Source organism: Littorina saxatilis, linkage group LG9, assembly GCF_037325665.1.
Source record: "Littorina saxatilis isolate snail1 linkage group LG9, US_GU_Lsax_2.0, whole genome shotgun sequence".
Taxonomy (NCBI): domain Eukaryota; kingdom Metazoa; phylum Mollusca; class Gastropoda; order Littorinimorpha; family Littorinidae; genus Littorina; species Littorina saxatilis.
Genome location: NC_090253.1, coordinates 7,616,377 through 7,642,455, shown reverse-complemented (window position 1 = coordinate 7,642,455; position 26,079 = coordinate 7,616,377). Strand labels below are relative to the sequence as shown.

Genomic DNA, 26,079 nt, shown 5'->3' with positions numbered 1-26,079 from the left:
GCAGCTCCATGAACTGACATAATATGCCCATGGCTGGTCCACCATAAAGCGATTGCCGGTAAAAAAAATTAAAAAAGTCGCGTAAGGCGAAAATACAACATTTAGTCAAGCTGTCGAACTCACAGAATGAAACTGAACGCAATGCAACGCAGCAAGACCGTATACTCGTAGCATCGTCAGTCCACCGCGCACGGCAAAGGCAGTGAAATTGACAAGAAGAGCGGGGTAGTACTTGCGCTGAGAAGGATAGCACGCTTTTCTGTACCTCTCTTCGTTTTAACTTTCTGAGCGTGTTTTTAATCCAAACATATCATATCTATATGTTTTTGGAATCAGGAACCGACAAGGAATAAGATGAAGGTGTTTTTAAATTGATTTGGACAATTTAATTTTGATAATAATTTTTATATTTTTAATTTTCAGAGCTTGTTTTTAATCCAAATATAACATATTTATATGTTTTTGGAATCAGAAAATGATGAAGAATAAGATGTACGTAAATTTGGATCGTTTTAAAAAAATATTTATTTTTACAATCTTAAGATTTTTGATGACCAAACTCATTCATTAATTTTTAAGCCACCAAGCTGAAATGCAATACCGAAGCCCGGCCTTCGTCGAAGATTACTTGGCCAAAATTTCAATCAATTTGGTTGAAAAATGAGAGGGTGACAGTGCCGCCTCAACTTTACGAAAAGCCGGATATGACGTGATCAAAGACATTTATCGAAAAAAAGAAAAAAAACGTATGGGGATTTCATACCCAGGAACTCTCATGTCAAATTTCATAAAGATCGGTCCAGTAGTTTAGTCTGAATCGCTCTACACACACACACGCACAGACAGACACACACACACACACACACATACACCACGACCCTCGTCTCGATTCCCCCCTCTACGTTAAAATATTTAGTCAAAACTTGACTAAATATAAAAAGGAGAACATTCGTGTCTGATACTGACAGTGTGTACTGGGAGTGAAATATTTGCTCAGACCAAATTGCCGTATGAAAAACTAACTAACATAAATGACCTGTCTCAGTAACTGACTGAAATATGAAACCTGTAAAATCATGATTGCAATTAGCAGGCACTCATTGAAGTTCCCTTTGTGCATGCGTTGCAGCCTGTCTACACACACAGGTTAAGCTGAACGAACGATAACTGTGAACGGCTCATTGGCAAAACCACATGATCAATTAACTCACTGACACTGACTGGCTGACTGGCTGACTTACGTACTGTCCTATACAGCCAGACGAAAGACAATGCAGCTGTGCAAGAAACTGTGAATGATGTGATCTTTCCCACACCATCGTCCAGTGTTCTACACACTCTGTGCAAGAAACTCTGAATGGTTTGACCTTTCCCACACCATCGTCCAGTGTTCTACACACTCTGTGCAAGAAACTCTGAATGGTGTGACCATTCCCACACCATCGTCCAGTGTACTACACACGCTATGTAAGAAACTCTGAATGGTTTGACCTTTCCCACACCATCGTCCAGTGTACTACCCACTCTGTGCAAGAAACTCTGAATGGTTTGACCTTTTCCACACCATCGTTCAGTGTTCTACACACTCTGTGCAAGAAACTCTGAATGGTGTGACCTTTCCCACACCATCGCCAAGTGTTCTACACACTCTATGCAAGAAACTGTGAATGGTGTGACCCTTCCCACACCATCGTCCAGTACAATACACACTATGTGCAAGAAACTCTCAATGGTGTGACCTTTCCCACACCATCGTCCAGTGTACTACCCACTCTATGCAAGAAACTCTGAATGGTGTGACCCTTCCCACACCATCGTCCAGTGCAATACACACTCTGTGCAAGAAACTGTGAATGATTTGACCTTTCCCACACCATCGTCCAGTGTACTACACACTCTGTGCAAGAAACTGTGAATGGTGTGACCTTTCCCACACCATCGTCCAGTGTACTACACACTCTGTGCAAGAAACTGTGAATGGTGTGACCTTTCCCACACCATCGTCCAGTGTACTACACAATATATGCAAGACACTGAATGGTGTGACCTGTCCAACACCATCGTCCAACGTACTACACACTCTGTGCAAGAAACTGTGAATGGTGTGACATTTCCCATACCATCGTCCAGTGCACTACACCCTCTGTGCAAGTCTATATAGATTCCACCACAGGGGACACATTAGAAGGCGTAGAGATATCCTGGTAGCATTCCAAACATGCTGTGTCCAGCATTCGCCGTGCAAAGGCCTCCTCCCCACCCCATCCACCTACATCCACACCCCTTCCATCATCTCCTGTACTGACTTTGTACAGGCCTGTAGATTCCAACACAGCAGACACATCAGAAGGGCCAACAGGTATCCGATAGCAATCTATTCTCAAGTCGCTAAGTCTAGCATCAACTCTGTCCATGGTCCCGTGTACTCACTCTATACAGGTCTGTACTGTTCAACACAGGTGACACAACAGTATAGGGCCTGAAGGAATCCTCGTAACACTGCCAATTATCTGTGTCCAGCACTTGCCTTCATTCTACCAACCCCCCCCCCCCCTCCTTTCTTCACCACAATCCTTTCAATCTGCAATCATGTGTACTTACTCTGCACAGGCCTGTATAGTTCAGCACAGGAGACACAGCACAAGGGTCTGAAGGAATCCTCGTAACACAGCCACGTGTCTGTGTCCAGCACTGCCTGGCAGTACGCTCTGGTGCTGAGGTCACTCACACACGGTCCTGCAACAACCGAGGACATACACATTACTTTTGTGCCACTGTTTTGTACTGCTTTTTTAACCCCTTCACTGCCCACCCCGTATGTAATACGTGGTCATTTTCGGTTTGTCCTACACCCATAACTGTATCTCATACGTGGGATTTGTGTCAACAACATTTCAGGACATTTCTGAAAACTAAATGGGAAGTAACCACTGTCCAAGTACTTGTAGGGGTTCTAAACACAGTTCTTTTTAATTAATTGTTCCATAAAAACATCCTATTCTGTTTTCTCTCTTGACGGTCGGATTATTATTGCTATTGTTTTTGTGTGTATGTTTTTTTAATATGTGTTCTTTTGATTAACACATTGAATCTGTCAAAACTCGAAAAAATAAGAAAGGTTCAATCAATGAAACTTTTATAATACAACACGTTAGAGAACATTAAATCCATCGACTTATGGATTACTCTCATGCAGAACCTTACCAAGCGTTGCCGTTGACAACTGTTGAATCCATCAACAACTCATGAGAAAGGTTTAATGAATGAAACGTTCATGATCAAACACAATACAAAACATTTCATCTACTACACGAATTCCGCAAATAACTCTGTCAGGTTTGTATGGATTGTGAAAGAGTGAATATATACTCTTGCTTTAAGTGAGGCAAGCTTTCCACACGTGCTCCTTGTTTACGTGTTTCCGACACACTCCTCGCAAGTGACTGGCCTATAATGTCATGTGGGAACGTTGGCCTCACTAAAAGCTAGAGTATTCACTTCTTTAAAACCCATATTTCTTCTTCTTCTTCTGCGTTCGTGGGCTGAAACTCCCACGTACACTCGTGTTTTTTGCACGAGTGGAATTTTACGTGTATGACCGTTTTTTACCCCGCCATTTAGGCAGCCATACGCCGTTTTCGGAGGAAGCATGCTGTTTCTATAACCCACCGAACTCTGACATGGATTCGTGCGCACTTGGTCTTGTGCTTGCGTGTACACACGTGCGCACTTGGTCTTGTGCTTGCGTGTACACACGGGGGTGTTCGGACACCGAGGAGAGTCTGCACACAAAGTTGACTCTGAGAAATAAATCTCTCGCCGAACGTGGGGACGAACTCACGCTGACAGCGGCCAACTGGATACTAATCCAGCGCGCTATAGCGCTACCGACTGAGCTACATCCCCGCCAACAACCCATAAAAACCCAACACAGTTATTTCCGAACATCTTCTATTGACACGCTCCCTTGCAGATCCTCACCTAGTGTTGTTGTTGACACCGTTGTGGTGGTTGATGGTGTTGTCGACGTTGTTGGTGACGATATTGTGGTGGTGGTGACAGGGTCGCCATAGAGACAGGTCCTGCAGCATGTGGTCAGTCTGCTGGGGATGGAACAATCATCCACCGTGCACCCCGCCTCTCTGTCCCCGTACTCACAGTCTGGGGGGAAAGAGGGTTCAAACGCGATTGGAGTAAAACGCTCACACACACACACGCAAACATGCCCGCATACAACCTATTTGACAACAGAAACTTATATTTATTCCCCCCTCTGCTTCTTTACCTCTGTAAACTTGTAGAGCTAGTTATTTTTCGATAATGACCCAGCAACCAAACAAATAACGAGCCAGCAACAGCCTGAATCCTCGATAGTGCAATGGGTTGAGAAGCTGTTCTGTTTTGGTACTACTTTTGCGACTGAAAAGTTCCGAACGCTCTATACGTACGAAGTATACATCTCTGGAGCAAACAATACAAACATACCGCATTTAAATTAACAACTACAGGCCTGAACACATGAATCTCCATATAAAATCCATGAGTGTTGTTGTTTTCTGAATCTAGATCTGCCGTGCACAAACCGTTCATCACAAGCAAATTCCCAAGGCAAGTAACTCATACTCTAGCCGACAAGAGTAGTTCCCCTTCTTTTAACGCAGTTTCTTCGACAACACTGACTGCAATCCGACGGTCAGTTTTCAACAATATTTCATTTTATAAACGGATCACACGCAACCAAATGCACACATCTCATCAATTTAAACAACATAAAGCGGTTTCATACACTATTTTCCCCAGAAAACTGAACTTCATACAGTAATTAACGTTGGAACACGGGTGCAAAAGTTCGTCTGCTAGTCTCATTTGACAAAGAACATTATCCTGAGCGATACTAAAACATAAACAGAACACACAATATCTGCCTTTACCGCCACAGCAGAATAACAGCTTATCTGTGTACTTGATTTTAGTCTAAAACAGGGAAACTGACAAGAAGTGTTAACAGAATGGAATGATTTGCACGGAACTATACAGCCGCGCATTAATCGATCGCCTGCGCAGGTTGACTGGTTGAGTGATTCGGATTCGATCAAACTTTCGCACAAAAACTCCTGTTTTCTTTGAATAACTGAAGAAAGGGGGAATAAAGAGGTTACACACCTCGTCTCAGTGATTATTAAAAATAATGGTCTCAGTTCGCGGTCATGAAAAAGCTCGCTGAAGCTCGCATTTTTCATGATCCGCTAACTTCGACCATTATTTTTAATAATCACTGAGACTCGGCATGTAACCTCTACGTACACACACACACATGCTGCATTCACAGACGCACGCTCGCACACAAGTACGCACACTAGCGCATTCACGCACATACACACATACACACACACACACACACGCGCGCACACACACACACACGCACGCACGCGCATGCGCGCGCACACACACACGCACGCACGCACGCACGCACGCACGCACGCACGCACGCACGCGCGCACACACACACGCACGCACGCACGCACGCACGCGCGCACGTACGCACGCACGCACGTACGCATACACTCACGCACACACACACAAACAAGTATCGCACCCTGTCTAAATAAGCCATTCTAAACATCCTAAATGCATAGCATATACAGGAAGACATGACTTGAGCATTGTAACACGCCTTGATCATCAACCAGTATAACTTATCCCACAACTAATACGTTTTGTCAAACTTCGCTCACCATACACGGGTCTGTATAACGACTTGCACGAAGCACAGCAAGATGACAAAACGTCTGCATTGTAACACGCATAGATCATCTCCCTCGTCACTGTCTGGCAGTTCGCAATGGTGTCGGTAATAGGGCCTGGCTTGTCAGGACAGTCCGCTGAAAATTATTTGAAAAAATCACGAATTTTTCTCTAGACGTAGCAAATTTGATTGAAAACAACAACAAACAATTAGCAAACCAACCAAACAAGGTGTACATACTAATTGTCAGCCAAAGCTGAAACTGTTTATGCCTATTTGGGAAAATATGCTGAAGTCCCAAAGTATAAACATGAACAAAAGCAAACTTATATAATATATATTTCATTCATATTTGAAAAAGCTGAAGAAAATGAATTTTAGCAAAATTCCTGCATCCGAATTTCCCTTTGTCAGATATATCTTTGTCAGTTTACAAAGATAATGCGTACAGCTTCATTCAACACGTGCAAACAGTTATGAAAGCCATCACAAAGGAATAAAAGCTGGTTCTTGTGTATGACTGTGTACGTAGGCTAAATGTTAGTTAGAGTGCCTTGGAGACTGCGGAACATATGAGCTTGCAGCGATCATCCGGCCTTTGTCGAGGATGAAAGTCGCTTGTTCATGTCAATGCTTGTTATTCTCTCAGGTGCCAGGAGACTGGTTCCGTATAACTCTAACTCACTCTATTACACATGTCGCTTGCTTTTAGAGCGCTTACTTCCCTTTTATTTATCAGATCTATGAAAGCCATTGTCAGTAGGCCTACCTGTGGTAGTTGTGCTAGGCCCCTGAGTGGTGGTGGTGGTGGTTGACAGAGGGTCGCCGTAGAGACAGGTGCCACAGCATGTTGACAGTCTGTCCGGGTCTGAACAGTCCGCTGTCGTGCAGCCTGTTTCTCTGTCGCCATACTCACAGTCTGCAAGAAAATCGAATGCATGAAATAAGGTATGAAGGGTCTTCTGAGCACACACACACAGAAACACATGCATGCGCGCATGTACGCACGCACACGCACACGCATGCACGCGCACACAGGCACGCTTACGCTTGTTAGCACGCACGCTCGAACGCACGCACGCGTATGCGCGAACACACACACACACACACACACACACACACACACACCCACACGCACACTCACACAAACACACACTCACACACACACACACACGCACGCACGCACGCAAGCACCAACTCTCCCTCCCCCACAGACACACACCCTTTCGATGCATTTGTATATGACACGAATATTCAACTAAGCTCTAAGCTATGCTTGTCATATTTCACAATTCTTCGAATTCATTATATTAAATAAGCTATCCATGTCTTTGTCTCACTATAATGCAAAAGTTAATGATAAGATTTTACAACAACAAAACCAAGAAAGATTAGTTTATGGAATGATTTATTAAAGAAAAAACATCCGTTTTATTATGAACAAAGTAAACGTTTCGTTGTGTCCATAATTTACGTTCCATAACCTACATTTGTCTGGCCTGGTTTGATTCTTAATATTTGAATGTTAGCAGTGTATACGTAGAGGTTACATGCCGAGTCTCAGTGATTATCAAAAATAATGGTCGAAGTTTAAATAGCGGATCATGAAAAATGCGAGCTTCAGCGACCTTTTTTTATGACCGCGAACTGAGACCATTATATTTGATAATCACTGAGACGAGGTATGTAACCTCTTTATTCCTCCTTTCTTCAGTTATTCAAAGAAAAGAGGAGTTTTTGTGCGAAAGTTTGATCGAATCATATTCACCCAACCAGTCTACCTGCGCAGGCGATCGATTAATGCGCGGTTGTATAGTTCCGTGCAAATCATTCAATTCTGTTAACACTTCTTGTCAGTTTCCATGTTTTGAACTAAAATCAAGTACACAGTCATGTTGTCATTCTGCTGTGGCGGTAAAGGCAGATAGTGTGTGTTCTGTTCATGTTTTGGTATCGCTCAGGAAATGTTCTTTCCTCGAATGTGACTAGCAGACGAAGTTTTACACCCGTGTTCCAACGTTAAAAACTGTATGAAGTTCAGTTTTCTGGGGAAAAATAGTGTATGAAACCGCTGCATGTTCTTTAAGTTGATTAAATGTTTGCAATTGATTGCGTGTGGTCTGTTTATAAAATGAAATATTGTTGAAAACTGACCGTCGGATTGCAGCCTTGTCAATGCAGCCGAAATCTGGAAGGGGAACTACTCGTGTCGCTAGACAAAGTATGAGAGTTACTTTTCCTTGGAATCTTGCTAGCGATAAACGATTGTGCACGGCAGATCTGAATTCAGAAAACAACCAAACTCATGGATTTTATATTGAGATTCATGTGTTCAAGCCTGTAGTTGCTGGTTTAAATGCGGAATGGTTGTATTGTTTGCTCCAGAAATGTATATTTTGTACATTAGAGTGTTCTGAACTTTTGAGTCGCAAAAAGTAGATCCACAATGTGTACAGTCTCAACCCATGAGCTATCGAGGATTCAGGCCCGTTGTTGGGTAAGTGATTTTGGTTGTTGGGTAAGTTACCGAAAAATAACTAGCCCTACAAGTTTACAGAGAGAAAGAAGCAGAGGGGGGAATAATATCTGTTTCGGCTATTTCTTATGACACAATTGTTATTTACCAAGCTATAGAATCTTAACCAGTCGTGTTTTTATTTTCGAGTTGTACTGCTTGAAAAAAAAGAGTTAGAGACGTCATTCCATCATCCATGTAATTGCACCACACAACACAATCATGCATCATTTTATCCAACAGACAAGCTGTTATCGTCTGCGTGTTTGGATACTCACTCTGCACAGGCCTGTAGAAACTCCCGCATGTGACGCAACAAGAGGCTTTGACGTCATCACTGTAACACTGCCACCTGGCATTGTTTGTCACAGCACTGCAGTAAGCACTGGTGTCTCGGTCCACCAGACACTGTCCTACCCATAGGTAAAATACATGTCATTTGAAAGAGTATATATCGAGTTAAAATCTCGGAAGTAAGACTCTGCTGACTTTCAGTTGTTTCTTTCACAACTTTGATTGTATATATATACACAGAATGAGATACTCTATGCTTATCTTAAATCACAGTCACAGTTCGGCCCGCCAACTCAGATCTGGCCGCCAGGCATTTACATGGGATAAGGCATTCCCAGGCCTCCACTTGGACCAACGCCAAATATCAACAGTGTACTCTGTGCAGGGTTAGACCTTTTTATGTATTACTTTCTTGACCCATTGGCCAGATATGATATAAACCGTTGCCTTGAGTGTCAAACAGACAAAATGGCAGACAGACCAAAAGACCGACAGACAGACAGACAGAGACAAACAAGACACATGTACAGGCACAGGCAGAGACACAAATAGACACGTGTTCACTATCTAAATACCTGACACAATCAAGGTCAACATCTAAAGAAGAAGAAGAAGAAGAAGAAGAAGAAGAAGAAGAAGAAGAAGAAGAAGAAGAAGAAGAAGAAGAAGAAGAAGAAGAAGGACAACAACAACAACAACAACAACAACAACAACAACAACAACAACAACAACAACAACAACAACAACAACAACAACAACAACAACAACAACAACGACGACTGTGCTGAGATGGATGGAGAGAAAGAACACGAAAAGTATAATTACACAACACACAAAACACTCCGTCGCGCTACCTGTGGTGGTGGTAGTAACAGTGGTAGTGGTTGTTGGCGTCGTTGAACGGGTTGTGTCGGGAGTGAGGGTGGTGGTGGTAACTGGGTCACCATAGAGACACGTCTTGCAGCACGTGCTGATCCTGGTGCTGTCAGAACAGTCGTCGGCCGTGCACCCGTCCTCTTTGTCCCCGTACTCACAGTCTGCGGCGAAAATACAACACATGCACATTTCAGTCCCCATCCATGTATCCAAAAAGGGTAATCTTGAACTTTAGTGTGTTAAATTCATAGCTCAAGATCCACTGCCAGTCTTTACTTGTTTTTTGTATACAAGTCCCTGTAGTCAAGCTAAAGAACATATGTCGTGAAATTAATTGACGGATTGAGCTCCAAACTTAAACATAATTAATAAATTTGGTCATTTGTGACGTAAATGACGAGAAAAGAGATACGTAATATGGGAAAAATCTGATAGAGCTGCCTCCCCGCCATCGTAATACGAATACGAATACGAATACGAATACTTTATTATCTCATACAGAGAAATTTCAGTGTGGTGCACATTAAAAGACAAAACAAATAATAAGACAACAGATAAAAATACCATACGAAGCATACTACACTCGCGCACGCATATGTACACTAACAGGAATAGTAACATGATTCCAAATAGGTTAATTGCCGTCAGCTTTAGCTAAAAGTTTACCGCTAAAAACTATCATTATCACAGGACTAGATATGTCATTGAACAATATTTATCACAGGACTAGTCATTCGAGGGTTATCACACTCAGCATAAGGGTGCACATCAAAGAATATAAAAAATATTCATCACAGAAATCAGTGCATATGTTCACCGGCACACATACTAGTTTTAATTAGCTTAGGTATTTAAAAAGCCAATTGACTTTGGAATAAAACTGTTCTTAGTTCTGAGCGTGCGGAATCTGGGAGTGCGGAGGCGACGTCATTGACAGCATTGCCTCCCCTCCATCAATAATGACAGATTTCGCTATGTTTTCATTGAAAAAGACATCTGGAGGCTTAAATGCCTCTGAATTATGAGCTATGAATTTAATTATTAACACACTAAAGTTCAAGATTACTTTCAGTCCCCATCCATGTATCCCAAAAGCCAGCCATTTAGCAGCCCAACACCATGGCATTGGTCAGTTTGCGCTTCTACTGCCACTGGCCCCTCAATTGACACATTCTGTATCCACCAGTCGGTCTATATGTCTGTCCTTCCTGTGATTCAAAGGTAATCTTAGCAGACGACATTTGCCAGTGAATCATAATTCGCACATGCGCATTGTATAAGCTATGCGTTTCCGCCCACAACCGGGAGAGCACGTGACAACGACAGTGATTTGATGTTAACTGAACAAGATGTTCACCTCTTCACCTACTATCACACGCCATTATTTCATTTATTGTACTCCTCTACCAGTTTATCATACAATATCGTAACTGAAAAACAAAAAAAACCATGGTGATCACTCACTGTATACAGGCCTGTATAGAGTCTTGCAGGAAGCACAACACTGGGTGAGGACCTCTGTGATGTAGCACTCCCAGTTCCTCGCCTCTCTCACTGCCTGGCACCCTCCGTCTATGCTGGGGATTGGGCCGGTCTCATCTGGGCAGTCCTCTGCAAAGAATTAAGGAAGCTTTCATAAAAAATACAGTGATAGCTTTAAGATGATTGAATGATCTACTTATAATTATGTCTTGCTTGTCGCCGTCTTACGCTGCTCATCTAAACTTAGCAAACAATTATTGCAACATATTTTGCACCCCAACTAAAACATACATTCCCGTGTCACCTCACTAAAACTTCCAATGCCATTAAAGACACTTTAACTGGTACAAAGTTTATTGCAATATCATTGTTTTGCTAAGTTTATGATAATGAGAAAACCCTCGATCGTCCGGTCAATCTTCTCTAAAGAATTCATGCGCAACGCAGAATGAGACACTGTCTATTCACGAACTTACTTGACAACTAAATGTTATGCCTGAACTAAAGTCTACAGGATGTGAGAGTCACTTAGTCAATCAATCAATGAGGCTTATATCGCGCATATTCCGTGGGTACAGTTCTAGGCGCTCTGCAATGATGCCGTGTGAGATGAAATTTTATACGGCCAGTAGATTGCAGCCATGTCGGCGCATATTTACCTTTCACGGCCTTATTCCAAGTCACACGGGTATAGGTAGACAATTATTAACTGTGCCTAAGCAATTTTGCCAGGAAAGACCCTTTTGTCAATCGTGGGATCTTTAACGTGCACACCCAATGTAGTATACACGGGGGGTGGTTCGGACACCGAAGAGAGTCTGCACACAAAGTTGACTCTGTGAAATAAATTTCCGCCGAACCTGGGATCGAACTCGCGCTGACAGCAGCCAACTGAATACAAATCCAGCGCGCTACCATCTGAGCTATATCCACGCCCACTTAGTGAAGACTTGTTAACGAAAATTCAGTACCAAAGCTTCGTGCAGCCAGCTTCGTGAAGTAGACTTGGTGAAGTCGACTTCGCCAAATTAACGACAGGCTTAAGACAAGTGACAACAGGATAATCTTAAAGAAATACAACACACATTAAGCCTGTGACTTACCGCTAGTGACAGGTTGAGGCTGTGTGGTGGTGGTGGTGGTTGTGGTGGTGGTGGAGAGGGGGTCACCGTAGAGACACGTGCCACAACACACAGTCAGCCTGTCAGAGTCAGAACAGTCAGTGCTCGTGCAGCCTGCCTCCCTGTCGCCGTATTCACAGTCTGACACACACAGTGCACACATTAATCAGATACGACACCGATACACAACACACAGCCAGTCTGTCAAGGTCGGCACAGTCAGTGCTCGTGCACCCCGCCTCCCTGTCACGGTATTCACTGTCTGACACACACAGTGCACACATTAATGATACACAACATGAACACACAGCAAGCCTGTCAGCGTAAGTACAATTAGTGCTCGTGCAGCCCGCCTCCCTGTCACCGTACTCTCAGTGTGAAACACACACTGTACACTTCATTGACATACGACACCGATACAGAACACACACCAGACAGTCAGGGTCAGCAGAGTCAGTGCTCGTGCAGCCTGCCTCCCTGTCACCGTACTCACTGACTGTCTGACACACACAATATGGATAATGATGAGATAACATTTCATATAGTCGTGTGAGGTAATACTCGGGCTTTCTCCGAAAAAATAATACGTCCCGTAAATCAACGACCAGAACGCATTATACGCATGCCAGTGTACTCTTTTACGAGACATTCAAAACAGAAGCAAGGTTGCTCGACTGTTCATAAAAACACAACAAATAAACACAAAGCCGTCAACAACAACAAAAACAACAACAACAACAACAACAACAACAACAACAACAACAACAACAACAACAACAACATGTAGCGTTATAAAGGAATTTAGATAAAAAGACAAAAAGATTAACATTGCACTGTTATGTACACACACACACACACACACACACACTAACACACACGCACACACACCCCCCCACACACACACACAGACACTAACACACACACACACACACACACATACACACACACATACACCCCCCCCACACACACACCCCCCCACACACACACAGACACTAACACACACACACACACACACTACACCCCCCCCCACACACACCCCCCCCCACCCCCACACACACACACCCCCACACACACACACAGACACTAACACACACACACACACACTCACACACACACACACACACACACACACGTACACACAAACATGCACACACACACACACACACACACAAAACATCAAGATTGTGAACTTACTTTGCACAAGTCGGTAGATATTGTTGCAAGTGACGCAACAAGAAGCGTACACGTCATCACTGTAGCACTGCCATCTAGCGTCACTTATGATGGCCCTACAGTAAGCAGTGTCTCTGTCCCCTACACACGGACCTGAAAATATAGACATACATCAGACAATGTTTGAAACTAACTCTTGTTAGACAACGGTTTAGTTGGCGTTCTTTTACTTTATTTACACAGTAGGTACTGTCCTATCTGTCTCCTTCACACGGGCCTAAACATATACATAAACATAACAGACAATGTTTAGAAATAACTCTTTCTTTTACTTTATCTACGCAGTAAGGATGTCGACAAAACCCACTTTTGAGACACGGGAAACAACCGTTGTATTTTTCCCTTTGAATTGCAGTAAGAAGATTGCCTCCCCTGTAGAACATTTTGTCAGTTATGGTGCAATTGTTATACCTTGCATGTTATAATTTTTCATTGATTTTTAACTAAGTTCTTTCGGGAGTCAAGAGGTAAGCCTACGTTTTAATGACTAACGTAACCTTTTTGTTTGTATCTGTTTCTGTCTTTATTATAATGAAGTAACTCTATAATGAAGTAATGAATCACAACAACAACAATTGTAGATTATTGAACCGTTGAATTATCCACAAAACAACATTTGTTTCACAATTCTTTAAAAAAACTACAATTCTTGTTTTTTTGATTCTGAAATTTTGAACGTTAGCAGTCTTTCTATTTTTTTTTTTTTTTTATCGAAGTCATGAACTACATGTCACAGTAAGTTTAACACACCTAGAGGAGTAGTAGAAGCGGTGGTGGTGCTGGGTGGTGGTGTTGTTGTTGTCGGGGAGGTGGGCGTGGTGGTGGTGGTGATGGGGTCGCCATAGAGACATGTGCCACAGCAGTTTAGGATGTTACCGTTCCAGCAATCGTCAAACCCACAGTTTGCCTGCTTGTCGCCGTATTCACAGTCTGAAACAAGAAACATACAATGCAAGCTATACACACATCATTGGTTTTCGAAACCAAATACAAGAAACTGAAGAATGCAATAAAAAAACACAATAACACATTTTTGGCAGAACAGAACTGGGCCTGAAATGGCAAGCCAATATTGGGCACGTTCTGGCAACTGTAATGGCCACCTTCTCTCCTGGCATGCAGCAACGGCATGGGCAAATTAGGGCATGGTCATGGTCCATGGCAGGGCCGGATCTGGGGGGGGGGGGGGGGGGGGGGTCCTGGGGTTCCGGACCCCCCCCCCCCCCTGGCCATCCAATGTACCTCTCAGAGAAAAAAAAAGTGGAATTTGGACCCCTGCCTTCAGTTGGAAACCACCCCCCCCCCCCCCCCCCCCCCTCAAACGAACTTGGTCCGGCCCTGCATGGTATAACATGCCACCAGCGGCCCGTTGCTGGGCTATTTTTAGGCCGCTTTTGCCAGAGGGGGACAGTAAAACCCCCAACACTCAGTCAGTTTTTGCAACTTGATTTCTACATGAGTACGATGTTACGTCTAGAAAGATCTTTCTTGTGGCTAGTATACATTTCAACAACCAGCAGGGCTCTCTGCAACAGTACCGACGGTATTCATTAAAACAAAACTTGTGTGCGTCTTATGGCCCGCTCTTTTCAGGTTTAGGGCGTCAAGGAACCCCATCTAAAATTGGCAGAACGGTGATTTGATAATTTTATTTTTAGGGGGGGGGGGGTTGTTTGAGAGGGGGGGGGGGTGTTCTACTGCGTGCAGAAGGCAGGGACGCATAGTTTGGGGAGCATTGAAGAAGACTTGCACTTTAAGAGATGAAATTCGAAAAAAATTTAAAAAATGTGTCAGAATGCAAAAATGTCTGGGTGGGTCTAGGTAGGTCAATGGAGATATAGACGTTGATCTATCTACTCGGAAAGTAACATGCGTGTAAGAAGCTCACCGTATATGGGCCTGTAAAACGCGGTGCACGTGGCACAACACAGTTCCCTGATTTGCTGTGTGTAACAGTCCCACGGGGATTGCTGACTCATGGTTGAGCAGTCTGCGCCACTGTCCGTCACTGGGCCTGTTGTATCACTGCAGCTTACTGGAAAGAGCAAAAGACAGTCTCGTCAGCCATTAAAACAATAGAGAATACCGATGTGGTGACACAAGAAAGAAAATCCATGTTTATGTAAAATGCACATTAAAGTTTTCTTATCTTCTCTTATCTTCCAAGACATGAACCAGTTTCTTCGTCAATATCTTGTCATATGCTGATAGCTGACTTCTTCAGGATGAAATTGTTGTCAGTGTCAGGAACAAGCATTCTTGTGTCTGTCATCGTGTTCACCAACACAGAAGTGGCTTTCACACAAAAAAGAAATAGATAATGCTTCATGTCCAACAGGCTAAATATTTCGCCTCTTAAGGACTAGATATGGGTTATAAGATAATTCCAGTTTTACGCCCTCACGGCTTTTGATGAGATACACACGTGTATGCGTGATTAGGTGGTATTAGCCATCTGCACTTATGGCAGAATGACCGAGGTCTTTTATGTGCCACTGTGATGGGACATGGCTACTGTCTCTTGGTCTGCACATAAAGTTGACCCGTGTCCGTCCTGGCCCGGAGTCGAACCTGCGATCTTATGATCACAAGTCCAGTGCTCTACCAACTGAGCTAATGACATCCTACAACCTAAACATTTGCCACAAATGACAAGTCTGGCTGCTTCCTGCGCAGGGGTAGATATTGTTGCTGAATTGGTTATGCAATTATTTAGCTCTAGGACCAATGGGTAGGGCGGATGGTGGTGGTAAGAGCGAAGGGAGGGTGAATGTTTATAGTGTGCCGCGGTCTACGCGTGTGCGTGAGATAACAGCCCTGATAAGATATGTCAGCAGAAGCTCGAGTTGAGGGTGAATGATGGTGGTTAGAGTTTCAAGGGGGATGTCCGCTCTGCCTTTGCAATGAATTTCTTCAACAGCGTCGGGGTGGAATGTTTTAGATTGAATAGTGCTGTTCAAGCAGAACGTGTGTTACGATAAACACTTGTATTTTTCTTGACCTGTCTAGCTGCTATTAATTATGTTTTTCTTGACATGAGCGTAAAAACGTGTTTTTCGTGTGAAATTCAAAATTGTGTACAACAGGCAAAGATTCATTTTCTATGCGACCCACCCCGATTAATATCTGTTATTCTCACAAAGAGGGTTGTGTTGATTAAAAATGTCATAAAAAGCCCATGTTGCTTTGAACAACAAATTGATCGGTCAGTCGAAAATCAGTTAATGTGTCAGATAATGGTTTGTGTGTGTGTGTGTGTGTGTGTGTGTGCTCTCAGAATCTGGGAGTGGTTTAACATGCTGGAAAATATGGAAGAAAATGAACAGAGGCTGAGAACAATCTAATTTGTTTACTTACATCAAGAAAAAGTCTATAATGATACACACAAACCACAGAAAGAATCTAAAGTCTGAGGAGCACAAAACACTGAGCTTACACAGCAGAAGACTAAGTAATGTAAATATGACTAGCAAAGCAAGGTAACATCATGAACAAGGCCGGAGGGGGGGGGGCAGGGTGTTTTAAAGTACAAGTATAGGTGCAGAGATCTTGTTCAGGAAAAATACAACAACACGCGAGAACCACACCTGTCGTCTATTATTGTTAAGCAGGTTCCATCACTATGAAGACTAATTGTCTTCATGTAGAAATGATTGAAATTAGATCCGGCATGAAAACAACACATAATATCTGTGACGGTAGGTTGTGTATTCATGCAAAAATACAGTGAAGTAGAACATACCAAAAACATATACAGATATCCGTCTATCTGTTTGCATTCCACGTACAGGTTGATATAAAGATAGAAGTGTAATAAGCGAATTCATGGAATTGGGAACATGTATCGGCAAGATGAACTCGCAAATAAGCAGAATTTTTCTCTTTGTCGTAATTAACCTGAACATTGACTGAACAAAAAATGAATAAAACCAAAACCAAAAGCATACAAATATGTACATAAGAAAACCAAGGCACATGACCAACAATGAAAATGACATAAGATTTAAAAACTGAAAGGCGTAAAACCAAAAGAGAGAGAGAGAGAGAGAGAGAGAGAGAGAGAGACAGACAGACAGACAGACAGACAGACAGACAGACAGACAGACAGACAGACAGACAAAAAACAGAGAGAGAGATAGCGGGACGTGGGAGAGATTGTTTCAATCACCATTTAGTTGAGAGAATGTTGAGAACAATCAAGGCCAATCGATATGTGCATGTTACAAAACTGAACACAATGGATCGCTCAGTATCGGGAAACCATAATACATAAAATATAAAAACATACAATGCAGAAAGCAAACTTCACTTACTTCTCATCATTGTCTGCTGGCTAGGTCTATCAGTATGTTACAGTTAATCTGTGAAACCAGGGAATACGCGTATTAACTAGGTAATATATGAATTAACTGACGGAAAAAAAAGTTAATTCATGTGTACATTACCTAAAATAGTTTAGTTAATACACGTATTCCCTGGTTTCACAGATTAACTGTAACATATAACTGAGTCCCAAGAAGGAACATGTAAACAAACGAATTACACAGCAAAAATAACTCCGGCCTCTGCGCCTGTGCCAAAAGCTGAAAATCTCTCTGATGTGTTGTGTCTTTAATTTCTAGAAAAATGTGAAGCCCCACACCGTGTTGGCACAAATTGTCATAGCAAGAAGAACCTGCTATGTCACTCACTAGGTCTTTGTGGGGCCCTAGAGCCTTTTCTGTCACAGTAGAATATATGAGTTTAGGCAAGTGAGCACACTGACCATACAAAAGTATACCAGATGAATATTCTGCCACGGCTTGTCGTTTGCTGTCTCTATTAATGACAAAGTTGCAGGAATCAATCCAAACAGTTTGAATTTTATAAAGCGACACAAGACTATCAAAACATCTGCGTTTACTCTCTAGGAGAACGTCGTAATGCAGCTCAGCAAAGTCGGGATGTTGCCGTTGGAAATGTAGTTCAAATTCTTTGACTCGCTGCCACTCCTTATCACTAAAGTTTTCGCTTTTCGCATAATCTTCTAAACCACTCACTTCAGAGTCTAAAATGGGTGCATAATCCTGCAAAACGGGTTCTAACAATGGACTATGAAGAGGAGTACTACCAACTGTTTTGTAAAATGAAGCGAAGTTTCCATACGGTGAAGAACTGAAGCCATCGTTGTTTGACTCTTCTTTGCTTGCTGTCAACAGACACTTCTCAACTTCTTTAACAACATCCGCACACAATGACAGGTTATCTGAACACTGAAAACAGTACCTTAAAATAGCTCTGAAAGATATTAATAGTTTTCCGGTTGTATCTGTGCACAATGAATTCTTTTTATTTTTGAAGTAGACCTTCAAATTATCCTTACGGCTGACACGATCACGGTTAGGTTCTTTCAATAACAGCGTTTCATGAAATTTATCAAAAGAAATCCAGGTGTTCTCTCCAAATACTACACACTCAAGATGACTCAGTGAAGGGACGCTTTGCAGTGAAGCCATCTGGGCAAATCTCCGATGAATATAACTGAAAACAAAGATAAAGAGTCGTTAGGAAGTTGTTCCTGTGGAGACAAAAAAAAAGTCTAATAAACCTAATGCCGTCTAATAACCAACATTTTATTTGCAAAGTCAGCATCTGTCCTCTACTGCGCTGTTAACCCGATTGAAAGTGCGCGTATGTGTTGTGCTATGTTGGGAGTTTTAACGAAAGTCTGTCGTCAGTTGTTTACAATTAACATTGCATTCACTCTAACTTATATGTGTAATAGCATATAAAAACAAAGGATATCTTCAGTGTTGGTGATAAATAAAACATGTGGACTTACCTTGATCCATGATGGTGACACGCAGCTCCAGAACAGCGCCAAGCCGGAGGACGTTGACGATCTCCTTGGATCCATCTCCAGTTGTTTCACTGACATCAAGAACTGGATGACTGAGAACAAGCTGAAGCTGAACAGTGAGAAGACGGAGGCCCTTCTCGTTGGAACACGACAGAAGATTGCTTCCCTCACTGTGACCGACCTCCAGCTGGATGACGCGACTGTTCCATTCTCCCCTGCTGTCAAGAGCCTTGGCGTCTTTCTCGACTCCACTCTCTCCATGCAGACACACATCTCCTTCATCATCAAGACCTGCTTTTTCCACCTACGACGCATCGCCTCCATCCGTCGCTACCTCACCCACGACGCCTGCACTACTGCAACTCCCTTCTGGCTGGCCTCCCCGCCTCATCCATTCATGGCCTACAACGAGTCCAGAACGCCGCTGCCAGGCTGACGTTGAGGAAGACGAAGCGAGACCACATCACCCCCCTACTTCGCTCCTTGCACTGGCTCCCTGTCAACACCCGAATCTCCTACAAACTGTCCACTCTGGTCTACAAGTGTCTCAACGACTCTGCTCCCGAGTACCTTCAATCCTCCCTGGACCTGTACACCCAGCCCTCCGACCGTCCCCTTCGTTCTGCTGCTGACCCTCTCCGCCTCCACATCCCTCGCTCGAAACTCGCATCTGCTGGTCAGCGTGCATTTCCCTCCGCGGGCCCCTCCGTCTGGAACTCCCTGCCGCTTGAGCTTCGCCAGAGCCCCTCTCTTGACGCGTTCAAGAGTAGGTTGAAGACTCAGTTCTTCCCGTAGCTGGCTGCGACTTTCATGCTCGACGTGATGTGCTGTGCCCCAAAAGACATTCTTGTGCTGTGCTCTGTGAGAGGTGTTTTCTTTGTGCTTAATATTATTTTGTTTGACCTAGCTATTGATGTGTACATTGTTTTTAAACAGTTGTTTGTTTACCAGGGTTTGCTAGTGTGTGATAGGGTTCGTGTCCGTCTGAAGATGTTAGTTTCTTTGTTAGTCCTGTGTTGACAACTCTTCGACAAGCGCTTAGAACTGTACCCACGGAATACGCGCTATATAAGCTTCATATTGATTGATTGATTGATTGATTGTGATTTTCACACGACTGCAAAACTGTGTTCCCACGTGAAAAAAAAGCGACGTTGCTTTCACGCTTCGGCCAAAATGTCAGGTGAACCAAAGTCAGTACAAAAAAAAAAGAATTAACACTTCACTTTGTCCGTATGTGTCGCTTTTTCTTTTATTTTCTTTTTAGGCGGTAGATCCGAGTCCTAAAAAGACACAACACAAACAGCTTAAAAAAAAAAAGCCACGACAATAACAGAGAATGCACACAATTAGCGTAGCATACAAGATCTTTGACTGAATGAGAATTCTGAATTTTCACGCTGTTTTGCGGTACGTAAAGGACCAGCGCAATAACCATGCAGCTTGTAATGCTGAAAGGTTTATATTTTTGTGTCAGCGTGCTCACATTGAGGTAGCATCCTGACTTTATGCATAGGGGTAGAGTGCACGAGTCAGTGAAAGGGGGAAGGGAACATCTTATCTTAATTGTTTACTGATAAGCGGTATGGTTTTACCCCAGCGCAGCGCCTTGGCTGACACGAGTAAAAGAAACCAGACCACCCCTAATTATGGTACCGTTAGGAGTCTCCCTTCGAAGTCAGGAAATGCCTTCCTTTGAGTCCAGGGGTATATTGTTATGAAAGCAATGTTCATGTGTAACATAAATTCTGCAAATAATTCCCACTCTGCACAGAATACAGCCACGTTGTTGATTCTTGACATATGTCAAAGTGAAGGGGAGCTCATGTTCCATGTGACAGCCTGGCCAGTAGCAAATGTGTCAAATTCACGCTGCAAATATCATATGTTTTGTGGCTCTCTTCGGCACACATCTTGTGCATTACCAATGGCTAATACAGGGTTGTATGGGGTATCTGAGGAGAGGTAGCACCTTTGTTATCAATCAATCAATCAATCAATCAATATGAGGCTTATATCGCGCGTATTCCGTGGGTACAGTTCTAAGCGCAGGGATTTATTTATTTTTTATTTTTTTAATTCTATTTTTTATGCAGTTCATATCGCGCACATATTCAAGGCGCAGGGATTTATTTATGCCGTGTGAGATGGAATTGTTTTACACAATACATCACGCATTCACATCGGCCAGCCGATCGCAGCCATTTCGGCGCATATCCTACTTTTCACGGCCTATTATTCCAAGTCACACGGGTATTTTGGTGGACATTTTTATCTATGCCAATACAATTTTGCCAGAAAAGACCCTTTTGCCAATCGTGGGATCTTTAACGTGACACCTCGTCGCGATATAACCTTCGTGGTTGAAAACGACGTTAAACACCAAATAAAGAAAGAAAGAACGTGACACCCCAATGTAGTGAACACGAAGGGACCTCGGTTTTTCGTCTCATCCGAAAGACTAGCACTTGAACCCACCACCTAGGTTAGGAAAGGGGGGAGAAAATTGCTAACGCCCTGACCCAGGGTCGAACTCGCAACCTCTCGCTTCCGAGCCCAAGTGCGTTACCACTCGGCCACCCAGTCCTGGGTCCTTGTTAACCTGGCAGCAGCTCCCCCTTTGGGGATAGACGGGAACACTGGTCCTCACTCAACACTCAACTCTCACTTCTGGCTCCAAGAAAGCTGTTAGGGATAACAGTGGCCACACCCCGGTATACCGCTTCTGCTGGCGGGCTAAACGAAGTGAGGGGCCGATGTGTTCTACTCATCGGTGGGCAGACCGAGCTCAACAGCCTTGGCAGGCAGTCGATCTAAGAAGGGGGGGGGGGGGGGGGGGTTAGGGGACCCAAATAAGCGTCCATGACCGACAGCGGAGGTGCAGGACCAATGCGGTGCCTAACTGCTGCATCAAGTACCAAACACTTCAAGAAGAATGACTAATACATATAGGTAGGCAAGCGAACTGATAACACGCAGACACTCAGAAGAGACAGAAAGGGCTTCTGTTGTAACGAAATTGAGCCAAAAGAAGGGAACATGTCTTTACCTTGGCGCTTGTATCTGTGTACAGCACTATCTGCAAGCTCCCTAAAATAGAAAGGAAGATGACGCGTGACGAGCTGTGTATATCTGTTACCTAACACGGACAGTGGGAGACCTTCTCGTCTCCTGTATCAGTTTGACGGAAGACAAGAAGCATTAGGAAACATGAAATGTGACCCTCCACCACGGAATGAGTCGCATGTCACATTTGCATGATTTTCCTATTTTTACATTTTCCTAAAGAGTTTTTTATGCTCTATCCAGTGGTGAAACCCGTTTTAGAAAAGAGCGAAAACTGTTTGAGTTATAAGCCTGTGACCAAGGTGACCCTCACACTGTTACCATACACTCCCCGGACATAAATTAAGCCTTGCGCAGAACCGCGCGAGGTGACATGCGACTCATTTCGTGGTCACAAATAACAAAATTAATCAAGTCTATTCTACACGCTGCTGATTCAATGCTGATAAAATGCTTAACATTTTAACATGCCTACACAATTATTTATTCAATAAACAAAGTAACAAACAAACAAACAAATAACAAACAAACAAATAAACAAACAAACATACAAACAAAACAAAAAATGAATACATAAACAAATACATAAATAATTACATAAACAAATACATGGATAAGCAAACAAATAAATATGTAAGTATCAAATACAAACATATACTAATCATTAATACGTATATAAATATAAGAAATAATACACTAATAAACAAGCTAAAAAAACCACAATTAATTTCGAAGAATTTCAAAATATTTGTTTCCGTACAAAACATTTGTGCACACTATTCTAGATAAATTTGCATACTGGCACAACCAGTAACCAGGCATTATATTTTTCGTAGTGTCGAAGTAAAAAGAAGCTCTTGTTTTTAATGAAGGTTTATTCCAGAATTTCAATTAGCCGAATACATGTTATCAACGGATGCTTTTAACCCACGTAAAATCCTGGATGGATCCACGTTGATATGAATGATGTTGTACACAAAATGAAGATATCATAAAAACGAGACCAAACAATAATCTTTACAAGCTCACCTTGCCACATGGTATCCATTGTTCCCTGTATAGACCTGTCCTTTGTTGACCAAGACGTGACATCGAAATCAATGAAGAAACAATTGACAAAGAAAAAATCAAAGTAATAAATAACGTAAATGCTGTTGATCTTAGTAGTGTACTTATATGTTCCATTATGATTTATGATCGTGTGACCGGCACGGTTGGCCTAGTGGTAAGGCGTCCGCCCCGTGAACGGGAGGTCGTGGGTTCGAACCCCGGCCGGGTCATACCTAAGACTTTAAAATTGGCAATCTAGTGGCTGCTCCGCCTGGCGTCTGGCATTATGGGGTTAGTGCTAGGACTGGTTGGTCCGGTGTCAGAATAATGTGACTGGGTGAGACATGAAGCATGTGCTGCGACTTCTGTCTTGTGTGTGGCGCACGTTATATGTCAAAGCAGCACCGCCCTGATATGGCCCTTCGTGGTCGGCTGGGCGTTAAGCAAACAAACAAACAAACAAACAAACAAACAAACAAATGATCGTGTGTTTTTGTTATTAGAAATGCGATGTGGTGCCAAAAGAAAAATGTCCATGTTTATGTAAAATGAAATTGCCATAAAAGTTTTCTTATCTTATCTTATCTTTAACCTACATAACCATCACTTCACGTGCAATTGGTCGTGTGAACTATGACAGAACTGTCCGGCTTTTGAACAACACTTCTTAAAAGGCCATTCTTTCATTTGGGCATATCTTTGAAATCAACAGCTTGGCTGCGTTTTGTATAGAGGGGGACTTTTTGCTGAATCAATTTGGCATGTTGTCGCGAATGTGTGTTAAGAAAGGAATGACATTTTGCTCAGAAAGCATCATGACTGTTGATTTGTTGTATGTGTCAAAGTAAGAGGGATGGCATTATTCCGCGAAAAACAACTTGCTAGATCTGACAATGACAGTGTATTTACCCGTGCAGTATATCTGTGCAACGATGCAGTTTAATTACAAGCTAGGAAGACGAGTTGTGTACTAGTTACGGTAGAATTAGGAACACCACGTGTGTGTGTGTGTGTGCGTGTGTGTGTGTGTGTGTGTGTGTGTTTGTGTGTTTGTGTGTGTGTGAGTGTGTGTTTGTGTGTGTGTTTGTTTGTGTGTGTGTGTGTGTGTGTTTGTGTATGCGTGTGTGTGTGTGTGTGTGTGTGTGTGTGTTTAGTGTGTGTGTGTGTGTGTGTTTGTGTGTGTGTGAGTGTGTGTGTGTGTGTGTGTGTGTGTGTGTGTGTGTGTGTGTGTGTGTGTGTGTGTGTGTGTGTGTGTCTTTATCTGTGTCTGTTATTATGTGTGTGTTTGTCTGGCTGTTTGCTGGTTTTGTTGTCTGTGTCGCTGTCGTTTTTGTTGCTGTAGTTCTGTTTGCTGTTCTGCGCTGCTGTTGTTGGTGTTGTTGTTGTTTTTGTTGTTGTTGCTGCTCTTTTTGTTGTCGTTGTTGTTGGTGGTGGTGTTTTTGTTGTTGTTGTTGTCGTTTTTGTTGTTGTAGTTGTTTATGTTGTTGTCGCTGTTGCTGTTGTTGTTATTGTTGTTGTTCTTCTTCTTGTTGCCGTCGGTAGGACTTTTGGTTGATGTTTGGATCGGTTTCCTTTTCGTCGTCATTAGCAAATACATACTTCCTTTGTAGGTGTTTCTTTGCTTTCTTTGTTTGTATTGCATCGTATGCTCTACACATCCTTCGTTCAATGAACGGGTGTTTTAGGACAACAGGATCTTGGAACCTTCATCAACATTAACATCTTTTATATATATATATATCAATCAACTCTAATAATATGAGCAAATATTCACAAAACAATAGTTACCTGCATGAATTGATCCACAGCAAAACACAGCAACGAAAACCAGAATCTCAATGGCCGCCATTATTCCCCCTTCCTTGTGATGAATCTTTTTCTTCCAGGCATAGGTGCACGTAGGTACAACCGTATCCAGGCTCCGACCTACCCACTACAGCAAGTCTCTCTACCCTGCTTTCTGCAATTCTAACTGACATCCATACTGACTCAAGCCGTGGTCTTTTCTTTGTGTGTAAACTAACGCCTTTCCTGTTTCCCACAGTGGAGAAGGGTGGGGTTTGTGTGTGAAGAAAGCGATCTTTTTCTGTCATTTGGCTGAGCGCAATCTCATCGAGTGTTGACATTTTCTTGACGAGTCAATGGCCATTATTTTAAACATCGATGCAGATTGGTGCAGAGAAATGGGGGTTTTGAACAGAAACTGAGGAGTGTGTAGCTAATAAGAACATGTTTCTGTGGAAATTGGGTCATGGGCGAAAACTCTGAATATGGTTGACGATTCTGTTTGTGCATTCTATTATGTTGAAAGTTGTGACGTATGTGTCCAATTCATTTTGTATGTGGCGTCAGCCAATCTATATCTGTTTCTACGCAGGAAAAAAGTAATGCTGAATTGGTGCATCGAGATATTTTGATTTTTGAGAACTCCTTAGCAGTTCTTGTCGGTTCAAGATAAAACGCAAACATAAAATGCAACGGGGGAAACAATTATGATGGCATTATTCTAGAAATAAAATAAGTGGCATCGGTTTTGATTTTGACTTTATCCTTTGCTCGCAGCGCATATTTAGAATTCATTGTTTAGCGGTCCAAATAGAAGCTGTAGTTAGACATCAAAAGAATTTGAGTATGAGATTTGTAAGAGGAACATGATCCCTGAGCATACTTTGTGATTGCAAAAGAACAAACAGATTGTTTCGCTTGCAAACACGTCTAAAGTGACAATCAAAGTGAAATATTGACAGCGAAAGGACCAGTTACTCAGTCATCCTTGTACACAAGCATAAGAGTGCTTGAGTTTTGTTTTGTTTTGTTTTGTTTTGTTTGTTTTGTTGATAGAAATCTAATACATTTT

General features: G+C 42.7%; 1 protein-coding gene across 1 annotated transcript in view; it reads right to left on the bottom strand.

Annotated features, from left to right (window-relative positions):
- LOC138977031 (mucin-2-like) overlaps window positions 1-25,135 on the bottom strand; it is a gene marked incomplete at its 3' end in the record, with an annotated part of 283,354 nt that extends 258,219 nt beyond the window's left edge. The window contains exons 1-14 of the mRNA XM_070349921.1: window positions 25,011-25,135; window positions 23,202-23,241; window positions 22,156-22,196; window positions 15,156-15,302; window positions 14,018-14,197; window positions 13,229-13,360; window positions 12,017-12,175; window positions 10,896-11,042; window positions 9,410-9,592; window positions 8,540-8,674; window positions 6,516-6,665; window positions 5,736-5,882; window positions 3,982-4,161; window positions 2,602-2,736 (exon numbers count right to left, since the gene is read on the bottom strand). Coding sequence (XP_070206022.1) covers window positions 2,602-2,736; window positions 3,982-4,161; window positions 5,736-5,882; window positions 6,516-6,665; window positions 8,540-8,674; window positions 9,410-9,592; window positions 10,896-11,042; window positions 12,017-12,175; window positions 13,229-13,360; window positions 14,018-14,197; window positions 15,156-15,302; window positions 22,156-22,196; window positions 23,202-23,241; window positions 25,011-25,071 — 1,837 coding nt within the window. The remainder of the gene's footprint in view (window positions 1-2,601; window positions 2,737-3,981; window positions 4,162-5,735; window positions 5,883-6,515; window positions 6,666-8,539; window positions 8,675-9,409; window positions 9,593-10,895; window positions 11,043-12,016; window positions 12,176-13,228; window positions 13,361-14,017; window positions 14,198-15,155; window positions 15,303-22,155; window positions 22,197-23,201; window positions 23,242-25,010) is intronic.
- Between the last annotated feature and the right edge of the window lie 944 nt (window positions 25,136-26,079).